General features: G+C 39.8%; 1 protein-coding gene across 2 annotated transcripts; it reads left to right on the top strand.

Annotated features, from left to right (window-relative positions):
* The first annotated feature begins 940 nt into the window (after window positions 1-940).
* Window positions 941-18,385, top strand: LOC131245712 (uncharacterized). Of its 2 annotated transcripts, none has more exons than XM_058245342.1 (5): window positions 941-1,087; window positions 5,482-5,603; window positions 15,093-15,242; window positions 15,625-17,249; window positions 17,346-18,385. In XM_058245342.1, the coding sequence occupies exons 2-5, from the start codon at window positions 5,565-5,567 to the stop codon at window positions 18,253-18,255; spliced, it is 2,724 nt and encodes a 907-aa protein (XP_058101325.1). In that variant the 5' UTR covers window positions 941-1,087; window positions 5,482-5,564; the 3' UTR covers window positions 18,256-18,385. The 2 variants fall into 2 exon arrangements, with proteins under 2 accessions (XP_058101325.1, XP_058101324.1); XM_058245341.1 differs by lacking the exons at window positions 941-1,087; window positions 5,482-5,603 and adding exons at window positions 5,929-11,449; window positions 11,576-11,665.
* The last annotated feature ends 2,216 nt before the right edge of the window (window positions 18,386-20,601 follow it).

Raw genomic sequence — 20,601 nt, 5'->3', positions numbered from 1 at the left:
CATCCAATTTTCCGTATCATTTCATAATATTATGCGAAAAATGAACCAATACAATTATCATGTGGACCATACCATAAGAAACAGTGTTAATTGACCATTAATGGATCACAAAAGTTTTGCATGAAGTTGATATTTGTTTTTGTTTTTTTTTTTTTTCCTTCATTCAGGCTTATGTGACCTTATTAACAGTTTGGATGGTAAATAAATATTACAGAAACATTAAGATACTCCCTAAGAAGTTTTTAATGGTAGGACGGTCCATCAGCACTGCTTCTTATGATATGGTCCACCTGATAATTGGATCTACTTCAATTTTGGCATAATACCCTAAAATAATTTTGAAAAAACGGATGGACAGTGTAAATACATACATACATACATCAAGTTGAGCCCCATGGAAGGCCGCACTGTCTTGGGTGAGGCCGGGGTCTCACCTAATTCGCTCTCTGAAATGACTCTCGTCCCGTTCCTCTTTAAGAACGCCGCTAGGACGGACACGGTCCCACGAACGGGTCTGTGGGGCCCACCGTGATGTGTTTTTATCCATGCTGTCTATTAATCTTTCCATGTCATTTCAGGGCATAAGCCCGAACATGAGAGAGATGCAAGGCTCAAGTGGACCACACCATAGGAAGTAGCGGTGACAATGATGGCCACCGTTGAAACCTTCCCAGGTATATCGAGATGTTTATTTGCCATCCAACCTGTCATCAGGTCACTTAAAACTGGATGCAGGAGAATCACAAATATCAGCTTGACCAAAACTTCTGCTGCTCCCAAAAGCTTTTAATGGTGGGAGTTTAATCCCCAGTTTGTGGTCCAGAGAGCCTTTCATCTAACTCATTTTCTAGTTTTCATACTAAAATGGTCTTCAAAAATAGATGGACGGCGTGGATAAAACGCATACATCACGGTGGGCCCCACAGAGCCCCTGGCAGAGCATTACGCACTACGCGTCTACTCTGTGGTCTTTAATAGCCAGATTTCAGAAGGGCGGGAAACCGACTTGCCAGAGGGAGAAATGGAGGGAGGAGAAAGAGGGAGAAACGACGTCAAGAGCCTACTGCAAGCTATCAAATCATCAAAGGCGAGCTTTCCTTCTCTACGAATCCAATCTCCCCCATTTTCATCCCTCTTTCGATTTTGTTTTGTTTTTTTTTTCCGCGAGATTGCGGTCGATTTTACAGAGAAAAGCGCTTTATGTCTGCTTTTGGATTATAATCACCATAACCAGTGTTAACAGAATCAGATCAATCGGTAGCGTGATTGACGAAACAGAAGGACTGTTAAAATTTCAGCTGCTTATCAAAGATCGATGGGCTGTTACTGTGTTGGAATCCGGCAAGAAGAGGTTTCTGTGATTGAGGAAGGAAAAAACCTAGGATTTTGGTTTTAGTGTTGATTGCCATCACTGATTTCCTTGTTGGCCTAATGTGCTTTTAACTAGTAATGCGGAAATCCCACTCTGTGATCGAGATTGTTTCTGATCCGACTAGGAGTATGGTTGGATTTTCATTGGTTTTGCCACAGTAACTGGGCAGCCAAATGCACACTAGACTCGCCATACGATGAAATTGTATCAAATTCAAGATATTTTATTGCCATGTGCTACAATGTTTAGTGGAAAGTATTTGATACTCCACAAGTCATTGTTTAATTTCCGTTAATGGCTCATGATAACTTCGCTTCTGAGATTGCCTTTGGATGCATGGCATACAAAATTGCCAATTTGTGATTCCCTCGGCACAAAATTGAGGATCTGAGCTCCAAATCACAATTATGTTACGAGTTGGGCATGAAAGGAAAAAAAGAAAAAGAAAACTGCAATTCTGGGGTTATTTCCCCATCATGGCAAGTAGGAAACATCAGTAACTTTGGTCATTTTCTTGTGATTAAACTGAATCTTTACCATCCGACTCACTTGTGCATCCAAACAATGCATGGAAAAAGATTGAGTTTCTTGTTACTAACTGTGAATAACTGGCGGCTGCATTTGTTTTTCAGACAATTTCCTGTTTCTGTGGTAATTTCTGAAAAAAAGAAGAGATCTTTAGTTTGCTCTTTTCTCCTATTTTACCACTCAGGGTTCCTCTCAAAAGTAATCCTTCAAACTTAACACGCTTGGGCCTTGCCGACAGACTCCTAAACCATAATGTTATGGAATGAAATAAGTTATTGTACAGTTTACGAGTTCAGTGAAGCTGGAGTGCTTACTCTTAGTGATAGACTACTCTTTCCATGAGAATGCATATATAGCCACACTGTCTAAAACTAGAAAATAATAGTTCTGTATCCCCTTCAAATTCCACAAACTTTTCCCAAAGTCATCCAACTAGTAAATATTTCGGGAAACATTAGCCTAATCCCATGGATAGAGTGGTCTAGTGAGACACAAATCTCAAGTACAATGGTTTTTTTTTTTTTGAGAGATAACTGCAAATTTATTAAAACAAAACCACCAAAAGGTGGAAAAGAATACTCCCCAACACTAGGCTAGTAACCAATCTGAAAGGTCAGCAGACGCAGCTGCTTTAACAAAAGGAGCCCATTCCAAAACAGTACTTTTCACTAAGAAAATGATCTCTTCAGCAAATGGGTCCTTATTTTGAAAACATTGGCTATTTCGGCCTTTCTGGATAAACCATAAAATCCCCATAGCAACAAGCCTCCAAATATCTTTTCATGAATTCCCCACTGTGGCTCCATGCTAGACCCAAAGCAATTGTTCAACAGAGGCCGGCATTACCCGAGACACATGGAAAAGAGAAACGAAGTGAGCCTAAACTTTCCTTGTGAGCAGACAATGGATAAAGAGATGGTCAATCGATTCTGCATTGCCCATACACATCAGGCAGATGTGGAGAATCAGGCCTCGTCTTTGGAGGTTATCAATGGTTAGCACACTCTTCCTTCCCATAAGCCATATAAAAGATGCCATCCTCGGAGGGACCCCATATGACATAAAGTGACATGCAAAAGAGAGCGGAGTTTAGTACTATTATTTTGAAATTTGGGTTTCTGTAGTACTTATCAAATCTTAAGCACAATGTTAGTAATATAATGTTGAAATTTGGGTTTATGTAGTACTTATCATTTGATAGTAGTAATGGGTGTCAATTGGGGCCTTTGCTAATTTGCCCAGGCTTGGGTTTGACTCAGAAGCCCAGCAAAATCCTAGATCATGGTGCATCGATAGATAAGTCCTGTACTCGGCCAGGGCTTAGGTCAGACTATAATAAAAAACCATTTGACTGAAACCTGGGTTCGAACCAAGCCTGTCAGCTTGTGGACGTAGAAATCAAGTCTGTTACACCATTATGAGGGCCGAAGATCGAGCTTGAGCCCAACCTGTGTAAGGCTAGGCTTGGAATCCTAATAGGCCTACTTGGTCCATTGACAACCCTAGTGGTAGTTTGGTTCCTCATACTGTACTACACTGCATGGGTCTCCCTATTCTAGTCATTTCATCTTACATGATTTTCCTGATCTATTTCACTTAAGGGGTGTTTGTTTTCCTATTTACCACTGTAAATGATGGTAAATACGTAATAATCATCATTTCATCTCGTTTGAAAAAGAGTAAATCCTCCTTGCAATTGCACCTCGATTTTTGGGTCGCCTTTTTAAAAAATTGACAAGCATCTGGGGATGAAATCCATGGGTCCCATCGTGACGTATGTGTCTAATCCACACTGTTCATCCATTTTATCATATCATATTAGGGTATGAACTAAAAAATGAGGTAGATTATAAGTTCAAATGGACCACACAACAAGATTTTTTTTGGGGGGGACGTCCACCGTTGAAAGGGAGACCATTTGTGGGTCTAGCAGTGATGTGTATCTGTGATCCAACCTATTAATATGGTCACACAGACATGGAGGGAGGGAGAACACAAATATCGGCTTGATCCAAAACTTCTATGGTCTGCAAGAAGTTTTCAATGGTAGCCGTTTAACTTTCCCTGTTTCTCGTGGTGTGATCCACTTGTGCTTTGGATGTACCTCAAGTTTGGGCTCATGCACTAAAATGAGCCGTTACAGCGGATGGACGGCATGGATCAGACGCATACATCACGGTGGGCCCATCTTTTAAAAAAAATTCAACCTCGGTATCATCGCCAAGTCAATCAAGTGTGAACGTGACGAGGGTGGCGGGCTGTATTTCATGCTGTAAATAATGATGATTTATTTACCTCTATTTAAACGAGTAAATAGGAAATCAAACACCCCCTTATTATATTTTCTCCAGTTTAAAATTCCATGAGGCCCTGTTTGGGATTAAGGAAATGAGAATGGGGATTTGATAAATCCATGAACTTCTCAAATTCCTGGATTTGCATTGATTTTGGATTTGGCAAATTTTGAAGTCCAATGTTTGGGAATCCAACTACATATCCATGGATGTGGGGAGTATTTAGTGCATGGTAGAATATTTATTGTGAAGGAATATACTTTTTCCTTTTCTTTCAAAAGTTTTCATTTTAAGGATTGGCTAATTCTTTAGGTTGTTTGGAGGATTTGGATTTGCCCCAAATCCATGGACTTATGGAAGTGTGGATTTGGGAAATCCATGGACTTGGCAAACCCCCAATAATAATAATAATAATAATAATAATAATAACAAATAGGGAAGATTTAAAATTTGTGGATTTCACAAATCCTTGTACCCGTTTGGGGTGAGAGATTTTGGGGGAGGGATTTGTGAAATCTATGGATTTCAAATCTCCCTGTTTGTTTTTTGTTGGGCATTTACCAAGTCCGTGGATTTCCCTAATCCACACCTCCACAAGTCCATGGAATTGGGCTACTAAGAGAGAAAAAAAAGTCATGGGAAAGACTAACACGCAGCTAGTTGTAGATGCAACTGGTTGGGGATGTCAGGCCCACTGTGGTGTATGTTTAGAATCCAACTGATATAACATGGTTGCTTCATAATATAAGTTTGATGCCACAAATCAGACTGATCCAACCATCAAGTTTGCCACTGTGAGTTTGAAGGTTTTTGGGTGTTTGTCCATTGTTTTGTATCATTTGGCCCACATGATTATTTGATTTGTATAATTTGTGGGCCATCCTATTTTCATGATGGGGCAACCCTGTTGGATGGATTGGATGTCATGCATACACCACTGTGGGCTCTGCATGCAGGTAATTTCATGCTTTTTTAATCGACAACTTGCATGTGAGACCTTCATGTTATGACATTTCTTGCATAAATGCTCCCCAAATCCATGAAGTTGTAATTTGATTCCCAATTAGTAGACCTTGGAATTTGTCAAATCCAATCTAATGCCAATCCATGAATTTGATAAGTTAATGGATTTACCAAATACCAAATTCAATTCTCATTTCCCTGATCCCAAACAGGGCCTAAAAGTTAAAGAGACTTTTTTTTTTCTTTTCTTTTGGTCTTTATCCAATGTAGCTTTATGATCTTGAACTGCTGGCTGAAAACAACTTGAATATTTGTTTTATACAGGTTCTTGAGAGTCGGATTCCACTTATTAAGCAGCTTGAAGATTTGGAAATATCTGAGAATTCTGACTTAGATCTTCTTGCCGAATGCCTTGCAGTATCCTATCGGTTCTGCTTTTCATACAGGTTGTGCTGCCTGCTCTATGCTTCCATGCAATTTGTCTGTGGTAACGAGCAGCAAAAATGAAAGTGTAAAGAGCCTTTGCTGGCAAAGAAATCTTTACACATGCACTGGAGATCAGTTGGGTGCGGCGGCTGTCCTATTTTTTCTCCCTATTTTGGAATTGCTCGGTTTCTTTTTTCTTTTTTGCTAGGATGGTACCTTTCGAGTTGCTTTAATTTTTATACATGCACATTATATCTCTTTATTTTTTCTTTTTTGTAAGTTCAGATTTTAGAACTTCATGCTAGTGCAGCTGTTTTTTTTTTTTTATTTAAATTTTAAATAAATTTTAAAGACGAGATTTTATTAGCGGGAGAGCAAAGGCCACCCAAACAGGAAAGAGGGAAACAATAGAAAGAATGAAAAAGAGAAAAGAAGGAAGAAAAACAAAAAGAAAAGGAAAAGAAAAGAGATACAGAGGCTACACCCCTGCCTCAACCTTGGCCACCGGCCCAATCACGATGCCCAATCCCTAAAGAGAATCAACACCTTAGAGAAAACAACCACTGAAGATCGACTCTCATTTCTAAAAAACACGGTTGTTTCTCTCCGCCCAAATTGCCCAAAGAACCGCAAGCAACATGCTTCACCACTTTCTCTTGCCAAGAGCAGAACAGAGTCGAGAGGAGGCATGACCCCAGAAACACCCACCAAATGGAGTGGTCCCCTGTCTCCTCGCTGTTGAGGCGAAGGAGGCAAATATTTTGCATGATCATTCCTCTTTTCCTGAGATTATCCATGGTTAAGATTTTGTTTCTTCCTGCTAACTAGCCAAAAGCCGCCACCTTTGGGGGAGTTTTGTAGGACCAGATAACTCCCGTATGGTAGTAGGCAGGAGATAAGATGGAACCCAAAAGATAATTGTAGCCGGATTTGACAGAGAAAATACCAGAACCGGATCTCTTCAAAACCAAAGAATCCTTTTTCAAAGGATCAAGGTGAACACCTTGTAGAAGACAGAAGAGCAAAGTAAGATCAACAATGTTGTTATCATTGAAATTTCTTCTGAAAAGAGGAATCCAGACTCCTCCCGATCCATTGTGAAAGAAACAATCCTTCACATGGATATTCTGATTTTGACATGAGGAGAACAAAGAGGGGAATCCTTTCGCTAGTGTGGTGGATCCGCATCACTGATCCAACCAAAATCTAATCCTATCATCGTCGCCTAAGGAGAAACATATATTAGAGCGAAAAGATCCGGAGAGCTTGGCAATTTCTTCTACACCAAAGAAGATCTGTACAAGGATGATTCGTTAGTCCACCAACCACCAATGTTATAACCATATTTAGCAGCTATGATTTGTCTCTACAAACTATTGGTCTCATTCCCAAAGGGCCACAACCACTTAGAAAGAAGGAAATATTAAACATTTTTAGATTTGTAATGTTCGCACCCCCTACACTGATAGGGGTGCAAACTTCCTTCTAGTTGAGCAAATGATATTTGTGAGAATCCTTGTTTCCTTGCCATAAGAATTTCCTGCGGATTCTGTCAATTTTGAATATAACTGATTTGGGGCAGAGAAAGAGAGATAAAATGTATTAGGGCATACTCGAGAGGGAAGCTTTGATCAAGTTTATTCTGCCTCCAAGAGACATCGTGTTCAACATCCAAGAAGAAAGTTTCCTTTCCATCCTTTCAAGGATGCTATCCCATAAAGAGAGTGGGGGCTTACCTATATAGAGAGGGAGACCCAAGTACAACGTAGGAAATGATCTACAACCTTACACTTGAAAGAATCAGCAAAAGAGGAAGCAACGTCCTAGGATAGGTTAATTCCTATCAACCCCGATTTAGCCATTTTAACCTTGAGGCCTAAGACAACTTGGAACCAGCATATGGTCATACTAAGAAGGGTGATCTTGGACTCATGTGCATTGCAAAATAATAAAGTATCATTAATGAATTGTAAGTGCATTAAGCAGAGAGGGAAATTTCTAATGGGAAATCCCGTAAAACCCCCCACTTCCTGGTCCCTAGAAAGCATTTCACTAAGGGCTTCCATAACCAAAACAAATAGGAACGGAGAGAGGGGATCCCCCTGACAGAGCCCTCTTGAGGCTCTAAAGAAATCGAAAGGGGATCCGTTAATCAGAACCGAGAATTTTGGAGACAATACGAATTCTCATCCACGCCCTCCAGGTGAAACCAAATCCCATCCTTTGAAGCATGTAGTTCAGGAAAGACTAGTCGACATGGTCATAAGCCTTATGTATGTCAAGTTTACAGAGAACTCTTGATTTTTTGTCCCTTGCACACGAGTCCATACATTTATTGGCAGTAAGAATAGAGTCTAGAATCTGTCTGTCTTCCACAAAGGCGAATTGAAAGGGAGAAATGACCTTAGCTATCACCTGTCTAAGTCGATTGGCTAGGCTTTTGGACAAGATTTTGTAGGGACCCCCCACTAGGCTGATAGGATGAAAGTCTTTAATATTTTGAGCTCCTTCGATCTTGGGGATGAGGGCCAAAAAGGTATTACCTATCTCTGAGGAAAGTCTCCTATCATGAAATAGCTCTAATATGAAAGCAAAAAGATCATCCTTTAGCAAATCCCAAAAAACCTTAAAAAACGCAATGGGAAATCCATCGGGACCAAGGGCCTAATCACTTTCAAGTTCCCATATAGCAAATTTCAGCTCCTCTAGGTCAGCTGGTCTTTTTAGAAACATCATTTCTTCCGAAATACGCTGGAAAGGCAAATTATCAAGTCTTGGCCTAGGCACATCATTAGCAGTTAGAAGTTGGGAATAAAATTGAACAATGTAATTGCAAATGGTAGATTTATTGGAAACAATCTCATTGTCAATCGCAAGGGAAACAATTTGGTACAGCGTAATTGTGAAAGAATTTAGTGTTCCTATCACCCTCCTTTAGCCACAAGGCTGTGGATTGATGCCTCCATTTAATCTCTTCTTCTTTTAATCTAGCACAATAATCCACAGACATATTCAATCTCAAAGAAACATCTTCTTCGGACAAGGGATTAACCTCTTCCTTAGCATCCAACTCCTGAATGGCTGCAAGTAAGGAAGAGATTGCAACTTCCCTCAAGCCGAAGACCTCCTTATGCCAAGCTTTCAACTTCCCTTTCAACATATGGAGATTCTTAAAGAGAATGAACCCTGACTACCCTTTTATCGTTAAGGATTGCCACCAACCAAAGACCATGTCTCTGAATCCTTCAACCTCAAGCCACGTCAGTTCAAATTTGAACGGCTTTGGGCCCCAATTCAGCTCTCGGTTTCCAATAAAATGGGAGTATGATCAGAGATAGTTCTGGGCAATCCTCTTTGATGAGCAAAAGCGAAGTGGGTGATTGATGTAGGACTGATGCATGAACCAAATAGTATGTGAGATCAAGTAGTAGAATTAAGATAATTAACCAAAAAAAATAAAAATACACGCATTGCCATAATCATCACGAATCCCATGAAAACCAAAAGAACATCATGCATGATCCTAGCCTAAGTTACCAACATCATCATAAGATCATTAAATAAAACGAAACTAGGATCTAATGGATATAGGGACATCCAATTAGCATAGAATATAGTCTATTTCAAAGTAGAAGGCCTAATACAACCTAGGGTAAAAATTAGGGTTTGAGTAATTTTGAAAAGTAAGAAAATTAGGGATTTTAGGTTTAGGTTTAAGGTTTTGGAAATGGAAGAAAGGAGTTTTGATATAAGGATGATGGAAAACCAAAAGGGGCATGGTGTGGCCGTACGTCCAACTCGAAGGATACACACGTGTGGTCATACGGTCACACATGTAGCGTGGGATGGATGTGTTAGGTCGGTTAGTATTTGGGATTGTGGATAGGTAAAAGACAAATGTGTTTACGAAAGGATGAAGGCTTAGGATGGGAGAATCGAAGGATTCAAAGAAAATATCTTGATGGATGAGAAGAGAGAAGATGGTGTGGGGATAAATAGAGACATCGCATCTCCGTTGATAAACATTAGCCTCGCACTAATCTCCCTTCCAAATCGCATGAAAGTATCTTCAAATCGCATGACAATGGAAGAAGAAAGCAAGAACCTCTCTCTTTTGTTAATCACAAAATCTAATGAGGGAGAAGGTCACATGCCCGCCCTCTTTTATAGATCCAAAAAAGTTTGAAAATTACAATAAACATCCTATTTTGTGAATTTTGACGAAAATAGACCTAGTCTAGCTAAAGTCAAACTAAAAATACTCATAATGGTGTCCAAACATAACACAAACAAAATTAAATCCTATAAATTGATAAAAGCTGAGAAAAACTAATGCGGACGATCCACGATTAATGGCTCAATCATGTGATCCAACGGTCCGATCATCATGTCCCTCCAATCCAACGGCCTGGATCACTCTATAAAGCAGCTCATGTGCATCATCTCAGTGTGAGGTCTTCCAGATGCTCTCACATGCACATTGGGTCTTCAATACAATCACGGATACTCGCCTAGCCATAGGGAAATTGGTGTGGCCCACCTCTTTTGATACATACGCAAGGGTGTACATGAAGTGATGTCGTCATTGTGATCCAATCTTGGGAGACAAGAAATCTATCAAGGAGGAACCTCACTGGAGGGTTCTTACAGTTAGACCAGGTGAGTTTTACTCCCCCATCGGCAGGTCCACCACCCCATGATTGACCACCCACTCTGAAAATCTTCTCATCGAAGAGGAAATTCTAGTACCATTAGAATGCTCATACGAAAAGCAGATCACGTTAAAGTCCCCTCCTATTAGCCAAGGGAGGTTCCACCTATTAGAGACCGCAAAAAGCTCAAGCCAAAAAGAAGAGCGAAGGGAGGGCCTAGAAGGACCATAAACACCAGAAAAGATCCAACGGAAGCCTGAGCCGATCTCTCTGCATGTATGCAAGGATTGACTGTGGTATGATTTTCAATGGCAGAGACCATCCATTGTATTCATGCTGTACATGTAGACCAACCCCCTCTAAATCATGGGCCTTATTGTGCATAGAGTATGGCTTGAAAGTTGAAACCCACACCGATCAAACATCCTATCCATCCAATTGTTTGATCTGTGTGATGGTCGTGTGAAATCAAAAGATCACTATACAGGAAAAATCAGATGATTACGATTGTCCGATCAACTACAGTGTGATGTTCTGTCTATGTTTCATCCATAATGGGGCTGCAATTTTGATGGTCTAGATTGATGTACATGAATGACTTGAGTCCAGCTGATGGGTTGCCACTGTTTAAAATTATGGTGCCAAATGCACAACTTGGCACCCCCATATATGGATAACAGTTCTGTTTTTCATGAATGTTTCAAAAGGTTTGGTAACTTGTGAATCAGGAACTATGCATGGATTCTGGTGGAAATGCTTTCAGACTTTAATTTGAAAGCATAGAACTTTTAGTAGGGCATGTTTTCTTATTCTAAACTTGCTTACTGGAAATGATGCATAGTTCTCACTTGAAGAAGGAAATAAACACCAAAAGAATGCATTGATGGTTCAAAACTTCCTTGCAAACCCCTAAATTCTGCTATGGTAAAGTGCTTGGGTAGTAACCATGTGTAGCTGAGAAGAAATTTGATGTTTGAAACCCTATATGTTGATTTGAAGACCTCAACAGTCTGTGAGAATGATGAAACTAATGAGCTAGCTCAAGGATAATTGTTTTATATACCTTAATGCCTGGGTGGACATTTTGGGAGGAGTCGGCTTGCTCGGGCATTTCTCAATGCACGTTGAACAAATCTATTTTGCATGTTGCTGCAAAATACTTGGAATTGAGCCACTCCAGCTGTTTAAGCCAATTTCTTATTCTTGGAACAAAGGTATTGTCATGACCCAGACCCATTAGTTTCTTCTATTTTGTATTCTTCATACTTGCAACCTACTCATTACTCTGTCGTAAACTTATATGGCAAGCACTGCATGGTACCTTGATTACTATTTTATAGGCAAGCATATGGTGTGGGAAGCATCTGCAGATGACTTTTATGCCAATGGAAGAGTCTCAAGAAGAGGAACATTTGAGCCTCCTTTTTCAGGTCTATGATAGTTTACATAAACTTTCTTGTTCCACCAAAATGACACATAGCTTCAAATCATGCTTAGTGCAAATGCATGACTTGTTAATTTAGTTCCAGCAAATTTGTAATGTGCTCATGCATTTCGTATTCATCTGAAGTCATTTTAATCTTGAAGAACAACAATTCCACTGGAGAACCATGTTTCCAAAAATAAGAATTGATTTGAACTCAATGAAGGTCCGGGTTGACTGAATTCAATCAAGTGACTGGTCAATTGATTTTTTGCGTGTATGTTGAAAAGAAAAGTCTAGTTCAATGAAAAAAAAAAATGAAAACAGATTTCTTTGTGTTGAGATTGATGCAGAAAACACAATAACGTGCGAAACACCCTAAGGTTGAATCACTTAATAAAACTGAAAGAAGAAAGTTCAACAAATCATAAATTCACAATGAGTAAGGGTGTGTTTGGAAGTACACTGAAACCATGGGGTGTGAGGCCACCACGGTTGATTCACCATGGGGTTTGTATTGCATGGAAAGCCTAAACTGCATTAGGTGGGCTATCAATTCTCCTCTTTTTCCACCCAAAATTAATAGTCTGCTCACTTCAGGTAAGACCTAAAAAGTGCAGGCTATCTAGTGTTGATAGAACTCAATTTTGCTGCATGCATTCATAACACAATGCCTAATCTAAATGATCGAAACTTCCCTAGTTCAATCAGGATGAGGTTGCAGTATTCACAAACTCCAAATCATTGCCATAATTTCAAGTCTTACATAATTTGGAATCCAAATCACAGTTAGTAGCGAAAACTAAACTTATACCTTCATAATTTGGAAATGTAAGGAAAACACAAATATAACTCACAAGTAGAAAGCCCAAAAGGGCCAGATGGTGCCTCTGTAACAACATATTTAGCAATCGTAGCTTTTTTATTTTTGTTGAAGGATATAATTGTAATCGTAGCTGTTTTTACTCTCCATTCTTATGGAATTGGGTCTGTGACTGTTGTTAGAACTGACATTATGCTCTCAATCATGCCAAGCCTGCCAACATCCCCTTCACTGAGCTACCAACACAGGCAAAATCTCTGGCAATGCTATCGCGGTATGTCGATATCCTCTCTGCATCAGTGTTTTAAATAGCGGTAGCGTGTTGCATAGCGTTCAGTCCTCTGTAGCGTGTAATGAAAGCTACACAGTACTTTTATTTTTTAATTTAAAAATAGAAAAAATATGATAGATAGTAAGAAAAAAACAAAAAATATAAAAATGCCTAAAAGATTATTCATTTTTTCAAGTATAAGCATGTTCAACCAAGTTATTAATCATCATTTATCAAAAGCCAATTCACATACATAAATCGAATCAAATTATTATCACATGAACAAAATTTTAAGCAAACTATAATTAATAATGTCTAATTGAAACCATAAGTCACAAGTACAAAAAGAAATTAAAATCCCACAGGTTGAGAGTATTAAGTACAAAATACAAAATATAATTACCTTTTAAAAAATATATAATTACCATTTATTATTTTAAAAAAAGTGTAGCGTACGCTACATATGCTACGCGTACACTACGACCCTTGTAGCATGCACTACAGGGGATTTACGCTATTTGCTAATGCTACGTGGCGTCGTAGCTATGCTATGCTACGCTACGGGTGCTATTCAAAACCCTGATCTCCATCATCATTGCTGTCGCTGTAACCATGCTTCTACACTTCTTCTACATCTTATCCCAATATCCTCTCCGCTGACTGGTCATCCTACCTTTTCTCTCTCATCATGGACTTTGTCTCTAATTTAAATCATGACCCAGGATCACTTCTTTTTGTATTTCATTTTCCTCCACAAGTCCATCTTGGACTAAGCCTTTCGCTCAAATCTTCTGCAATTTCTAACCAAGGGTTGGATTAACTGTGAAGTCTTTTGTTTGACCTTTTTGAAAAATCTATGTCGGGTTTGCCAAGATCTTTCTCTTGCTAAGAACCTCAAATAGTGCATTTATGCAAGCTTCTCAAGATTTGTGGCAGTTAGTCTATTTCCTCCTTTTTGCATGAATCTGGTTGAAGGAACTCTGATTCCTCTGATACTGAACTTGTGTGGTTCAAAAGTACCAAGGCCATTTTGCTGGGTTGTAATTCTTTATTGTTCGACTAGAATTGAGATATTCAACTGATTTATAAGCAGGAAACTTACTAACATTACTAATTGCTTGTGCATTCTCCAATTTCTTGAAAATTGGTGACTGATTCATGAATTCTTCAAAGTTGAACAATTCATAATTAAAAAAGGAATTTTTTTTTTTTCCAAAAAGATCATTTCTTAATTTTTTATTGTAAACTGAAGCTGTGAGGCTTTAGCGATTTTTTCTCCATTTCCCCCAAATCGAATGATTGTTTCACGGACTTTTCCCCAAGTGAACTTTGCAACAACAACAAACAGTGGAACTAGTAAATTTGGTAAATGGATACACCTTCATCTCTAGGGGGTGATGACTGACGATCTCTAATGCTAGCACTTGAAACCTCCTATCATGTATCTGAATGCAGACAATTTAACATTAAAGTTGCGTGCATGCACGCGTGCGTGTGTTGTTATGGTTTAGTTGGGACCTGAATCAAGGTTTTAAGGTAGTAAATTAACAACAAAAATACATAAGACTTGGTCTACACCTGCAAGTTGTTTTACAATGGCTTCCTAAAACCTTTTGATGCAATTCCTTGCCCAATTCCTTGCCGCAAGTGGCATGGCTATAATTTCAAGAGACTGGAATGGGGCGATTTAGGTAAAATTATATTATTTTCAAGAAATACACAAAATGGAGATGATGCATGAGCAAACACAAACATTCATTATATGGAGCAATTAATAATCTAAGCTGTTCAAATTAGATGCGTGAAGGATTATTACCTGTGGAACAGATGCCCCTTTGTGACATGTTGTCCCATCTATCATTGATGATATCTCAATTCTTCTCATATGACTATCGCCTTACCTGGCTTGCCAACTTTGCCCTGTACAGTGCTTCTTATAGGAAGGTCATACCTGGTTTTTCTGTAGAGTTGAAGTTTCCCATCACTTGTCTAATGGCAATGTTAGCCGTGAGATCTGCTCAGCCATCATCATTCTCTTAATGTTCTTTGCATCTTCTAACTTTGACTTTCTTGAATCAGCCCATTTGTCTCATGTGAACATTCTTTTCTGAATTCAGCCTCTCTCTCCATCCAAGTTGTGAATAAAAAGCAATCATGTCCTCGTAGCCCATTGGCTGATTGATAAGGAAGGTTCTAGTCGGAGGTCCCACTTTGAGTTCTCTGAATCTTGGATCAATGCTGCTGTCAGAACTCTTAAATCATCTAACATTTTAAAACTTCTTATTGTTTTCTTAGTCATCCTTCTGCACTTTTGCTAATGCTTGCACTTCAATTTTGCAGTTGGTTTTGGATTCACTGAGCTTCTCTTCTGCCACCTTTTCAATTTTGACAAGATCCCCTATTGTTGGGGAAAAGGAGCTAATGCTTATTGTTGAGAACTTCATCTCAGAACAGTTGAACTTAACAAAGGCTTCAATTTCAGAGATCAAGGTACTGTTTCTTGTATCAGTGGGAATCTTTGCTAGTTTATCGGAGTTATACTTCCAAAGTTAATATTTAACTTTCTAAGTTGGGAATTTGGGATGCCAAAAAGCAGGGATTAAAATTTTAATTCCTCCAAAAAGCCACTTTCGCGTGTTATTGCTATCTAGAGACAGTATCTCTAGATAGTATTCAAATGCTATGCAGAGATACTGTTGGATGTTGATGTATTTATGGATTTTACTTAGCCTTTTTTTTTCCTTCTTGACTACGCAATTGAAACAATAAGATTGAAAATAGTTATACTTTATCTTTACATTTCCATTATCAGTACAAAGTATTTAGCACCTTACTCTTTCTCATGTTCTTTAAGTTTTTAATTCTCAAACAGAAAATACATTCAATTGCTTCAGAAGTACTCAAAGTTGCACATGTGGTCCTGGATGCTGCTATAAAACTCTGCAGAGCGTATTCTCAAGCCATAAACTTGGACTCCTTTGAGGTGACTACTAATGAAAATGAAAGCTCAATGGATGGTAGAACGGTGGATAACATGTCCCACATTATTAGCATAGTAACATGCACAACAGAAAACTTGTATGAATTGGGGACCCTAGCAGCTACTGGTGGTGGGAGTCTGGTTACGATTCTTAATGTATCATGGAAAGGTGTGGTTGTGTTGCTGCAACTTGGTAAAGGGGTGATAGCTGATAAGATAAACATAGGAGATATTATTCTAACACTAATTTCACTGGCCACTGATTCTCTGAGATGCGCTGCTGGAGCATGGTCATCTACACCTAGGGAAGCTTTGGCTGTAACAGAAGCTAAAAGGACATTCCTTCCAATAAAATTTTACCTTGTAAATGCTGTTCGAATCTTCTGTCAGTATCCTTGCCAAGCCATTAAAATATACAAGGAGATAGCTCTGTTGGTCTTGACGATCTCAACTTTCGGCATTTCATTGAGCAGAGAAGAACATCTCAAAGCTGCAAGTGAAGTGTTGGTGGAGTTTTTGGAGCCAACATCCTTTCTCTTGCTTCTTACCTTGCTAAATTCTGCTGAAGTAAAGCAGGAGTCCAAGTTACAGATTCTAGAGTGGTTGTTCACAGATGAAAGCCTTTTGAGTTCTTCACATCCAGGAGAAACTGTTAGTTCGATCACTAATTCAACAACTTCCTTGGATGAAATATTCTCTGTCAATTCTGAATCTATGCCCAGAGAAAATAGTTTGGTGCTTGGTCGAGTTGTCTTGTTTTTGAATCTTCTGAAGAATTCTCCTGATCTCACAGAGGAAGTAGTTCTTGGAATTTCTATGAAACTAGGGTGTTTTTTGGATCTGTTGATCACGGAAGAAGTCTATTCTTCTGTTCTTGTCTTGCATATTCCTGTCTTATATGGTTCTGGACCATCACCGGAGTTAGCTTGGAACCCCATATTTTCTTCGGCATTACATGCATTGAAAACCTTCATGATTGTGGCTGCTTCAAGCCAAGCTTGGGGGGAGGTGGAGTCTTTCCTAGTTGAGAACCTTCTTCATCCTCATTGTCTTTGCTGGGAAATCATTATGGAACTCTGGTGCTTTGTGGTGCGGCATTCTGAAACAGAGATGTTGAATGGCATCATCGACAGCTTGTTCTCATTATTCAAGGAAGTAGCATCTTTGGAGCCAACCCCCTTTCCTGGTTGTGCTCTGAGGAAAATGGCCAGGTCTATTTGTATGCTACTTACTTATGCAACACCATCTATCGTAGACCAAGTTTACGGTTCGATCTTTGCCAATGATAAATCTCATTTGTCATCTGTCATGTACACAGCCTTGCTCATGGAGGGCTTCCCCTTGAATTCATTCACAGATAGTCTGAGAAAGCTTGCAACTCAAAGAATCCTTATGGCATTTTGTGGTTTCATAGAGAATAATGGTAAGAAACTTGGGGTGGATGGTTCATTGAGATCTGGCAGCTCTGGTGACCTCATTCTACCTGTGCATGCCTTTTCATCCATGTTACATAGTCTGTAAGTAATTCACTCTGTCGTGAATGAAATGATACTGCCTGTTTTCATTAGAAATGAGATGCTAGCTGGCTGGTTGACTTTCATTTTCTTTTGCAGCCAGGTCAGTGGTCTCGATATTGAAAACCAAAACATGGCACGAGTCCTGAAGTTTGCTGTTACCATTATTCATAGCTATAGAAGTGCGGTTAGCAGTTTAAGTAAGGATCATCTCAGCAAACTTTTAAGTCAGCTTTTAGAGATCATTTCGAACATGAAGCATTTGTATGCGTGCGACGAGATTGAAGAAGTCATCTTAGAGCTGCGGGCCTTATTTGTGTCAGAATCCTTAGCCTCAGAAGTTTGGTTGCATCAATCCAAACCAGCTCTGGCTTCTTTCATGGCGGGCCTTTGTCACATGGAGATGGCAGACGGAGAAGGAAATACAATAAGCTCCGCCGTATGGGAATTGTACCATATGTTATTGAGAGAGCGGCACTGGGCATTTGTACATTTGGCTCTCACATCATTTGGGTATTTTGCAGCTCGCACATCTTGCAACCAGCTGTGGAGATTTGTACCACAAAATGCAGCTCTTTCACATGATACAGAGACAGGGAATCAGGTGAATGAGGAGAGATTTATGTCTGAGTTGAAGGCATTTCTTGAGAAAGAAGCTGCTCTGCCTGGGATTGCTCCATGTTCCAAGCAATTTAGTCTGCTTGTGAAGGAAGGGCTTGTGCTGAGGGAAACAGTCCGCAAATTCTCTAATATCAATTTGGAGGTTTTGGGATCCGTTGTTGTAGATATTGATGATGAAATCCAGGTGAAGAAGAAGAGGAAGCTTCCTGATGGAATTAATGAAGGAATGGCTTTGCTTCAAAGCGGTTTGAAAGCTATGGGTGATGGTATTGCTCGGTGGCGGCAACAGCACAATGACTCCAAAGAACTGCAGGATGAGTTCTCGACTCAGCTTTCGTGTCTTGAAGATGTGATCTTGCACTTGCTGGGTCTGGCAGACAGTGGGTAATTAGCATTTTCCAGCCCTTTTGTTGCGAATGCTGCTTGTCAATTTAATATGCAAGGAATCTGAATTGAAACGACAGTGTATCATATGAGAAAATGATAAATAGATCTGGCAAAGTTTTTCCTTCCGTCCATTCAAATGCTGAGAAGGATTTTTTATTTTTTTATTTTTTTTTCACAGTAGATCAAATTGAACCCAACATGAACAATAATTCTAGACACCAATCACCACGGCACAGCCGCACAGTTCAAATCATGTGCCTGTTTCTCTTTTTGTTTTTGATGATTGAATGCTTATCATTTGTCTGCTTTTTCATACTTGGGCTGTTTCAGAAAGAGTTGTAAAGATTTGGAGAATTACTTCTCTCTCTTCTTTTTTCTTTTAGCAGTAAAGAGAAAAGGGGAACAATAGTACTCCTGGGAGCACCAAATTAGCTACTGTTGTGGGTTCTCATTGGTGTGATATATGGGACCCACCTGCTCACTGTGTGGGTCCCATTGTTACCATTAAACCCTGGTGGATCTTTAATCAAGAATGGGAGTTAGCAATGAGCTCCTCCACCTTATCCTGCACGGGAATCTGTATCTTCCTCTCCACCTTATTCTATATGAGCCAGTTGCTGGAGAGAATGACCAAACATGGTCAAGGTAAACTTCAGAACTCCAGTTAGGATGATTTAGGCATGAGTGTGTATTGGTTTATTCTCTAGTTGTTGCAGACACCTTGTTGGCACTAATGGTGATGCAGGACATGAAAATTAAATATGATATGCGAGATTTCAGGCTTAAGATCACGTTAGTTCAGAAACAATTACACAAATTCCATATCCCACATGAAAGTCCAAACATTCAATTAAGGGGAATCTATGCGGGTCCAGGCCTACACATGATAGGGCTGGATCAATAAAAATTATGAACCAAACGATACTCAAAGATAAGAAATAATCATCCACACATGCATAGTAATCAGTCCCTAGTCCAAGTGATTCACTAATTTCAAATCAAGGAACCCTAGGGTAAGAAAATGGGCATAAGATTGGGGATTTGAGTAATTTAGGGTTAGGTTTAGAGATTTTGGGTGAAAACGGAGTGAAAGAGAGGAGAGAGACGAACCAAAGAAGTATCGCATGCGTGGACAACAACAATAGCCCAGACGCACGTGCGTGTGATCACGGCCGCACGTGTGTGGGGCCCACTATTCAGAAAAAGGCCACCTTGGCCCTGGTCGGCTAGGGATGGACTCCAAAACTCCCGAATCTCAGCTCGATCCGATGTACGGTTTCTGCGTGGTGCTCCGTCGAAGTTTCAGCCCTCCTGTAGGGCCGGATTCTGAAATTCTGATGTGGAGAGGAGAATTGCTGCAATAGATGATTGATTCAAAGTGTAGATGATGGAGTGAGATGAGAAGAAGGGATGGTAGAAGATGGGTAGTAGAGATGGTGATGTTTGGGAGCAAATTGGGATAGATGTGGCTTCGCACCACGGTAGTTAACCTTTCGATGAAGGGATGGCTTCGCACCCAATTAGGCTTCACAACTCAGAGAGTAGGAAAACACAGAATTTTTATTAATCTTCAATGAATGAAAAGAACTACAAGGGGTGCCTATTTATAGGAAAACCCTATACCCCAAAACTCGCACCATGTGCGCAACCTATTACTTGGCGATGGAGTAAACTAAAATAAAAAACAAACAAAGAAATCTAAAACATTCACGATGTTCTAAATAATAACAATAAGCAAAACCTAAAATATGAAATCAATTCGACTAGCGGGCCATGATCATGAGATCCCATGATGGACTTTTCTTGATTATCGGGCCCATTTTTTTGAACAAAAACTCCGTCTTCTGGCATGGGGGCCCTCCCTGGACATCGTCATCGATCCAAATCGACGGTGGGGCCCTCCTTCGTGTGTACATGTGTAGGGGGTGGCGTGCGTGCGTGTGATGTCCCCATCAAATGGTAAGAGCTGCAAACATTATACACAACAGCCTTGTTAGAATTTTTTCATCTTCAGAGTCCAGATTCATAGGCAGCTTATGGGAAGTTCATGGAGTCGGCAGTTGGTAATGCTCCACAAGGTACAAAAATGCTAGGGCAATTCACCTGAGAGACTGAAGATGCAATTCAAGTTACATGTGCCGATGTGGTTCACATGTGTGAGGTCTGGGCCATTCAGCCATTGTGAAGATGCAAGGGCCCAAAAATCAGGCTTGTTCACCATTCAGGTGGCCTACACATGAATGGGAGAAATGTTCAATTAGAAAAAAAAGATGACAAATGGTCTAATATCCAGCATACACACATGGCACACCTAATGAGAGGACACGTGACACACCTAATGACAGGA

This window comes from Magnolia sinica, chromosome 5 (genome assembly GCF_029962835.1).
Source record: "Magnolia sinica isolate HGM2019 chromosome 5, MsV1, whole genome shotgun sequence".
NCBI lineage: Eukaryota > Viridiplantae > Streptophyta > Magnoliopsida > Magnoliales > Magnoliaceae > Magnolia > Magnolia sinica.
The sequence above is the reverse complement of the archived record's forward strand: the minus strand, read 5'-3'. Positions and strand labels throughout refer to the sequence as shown.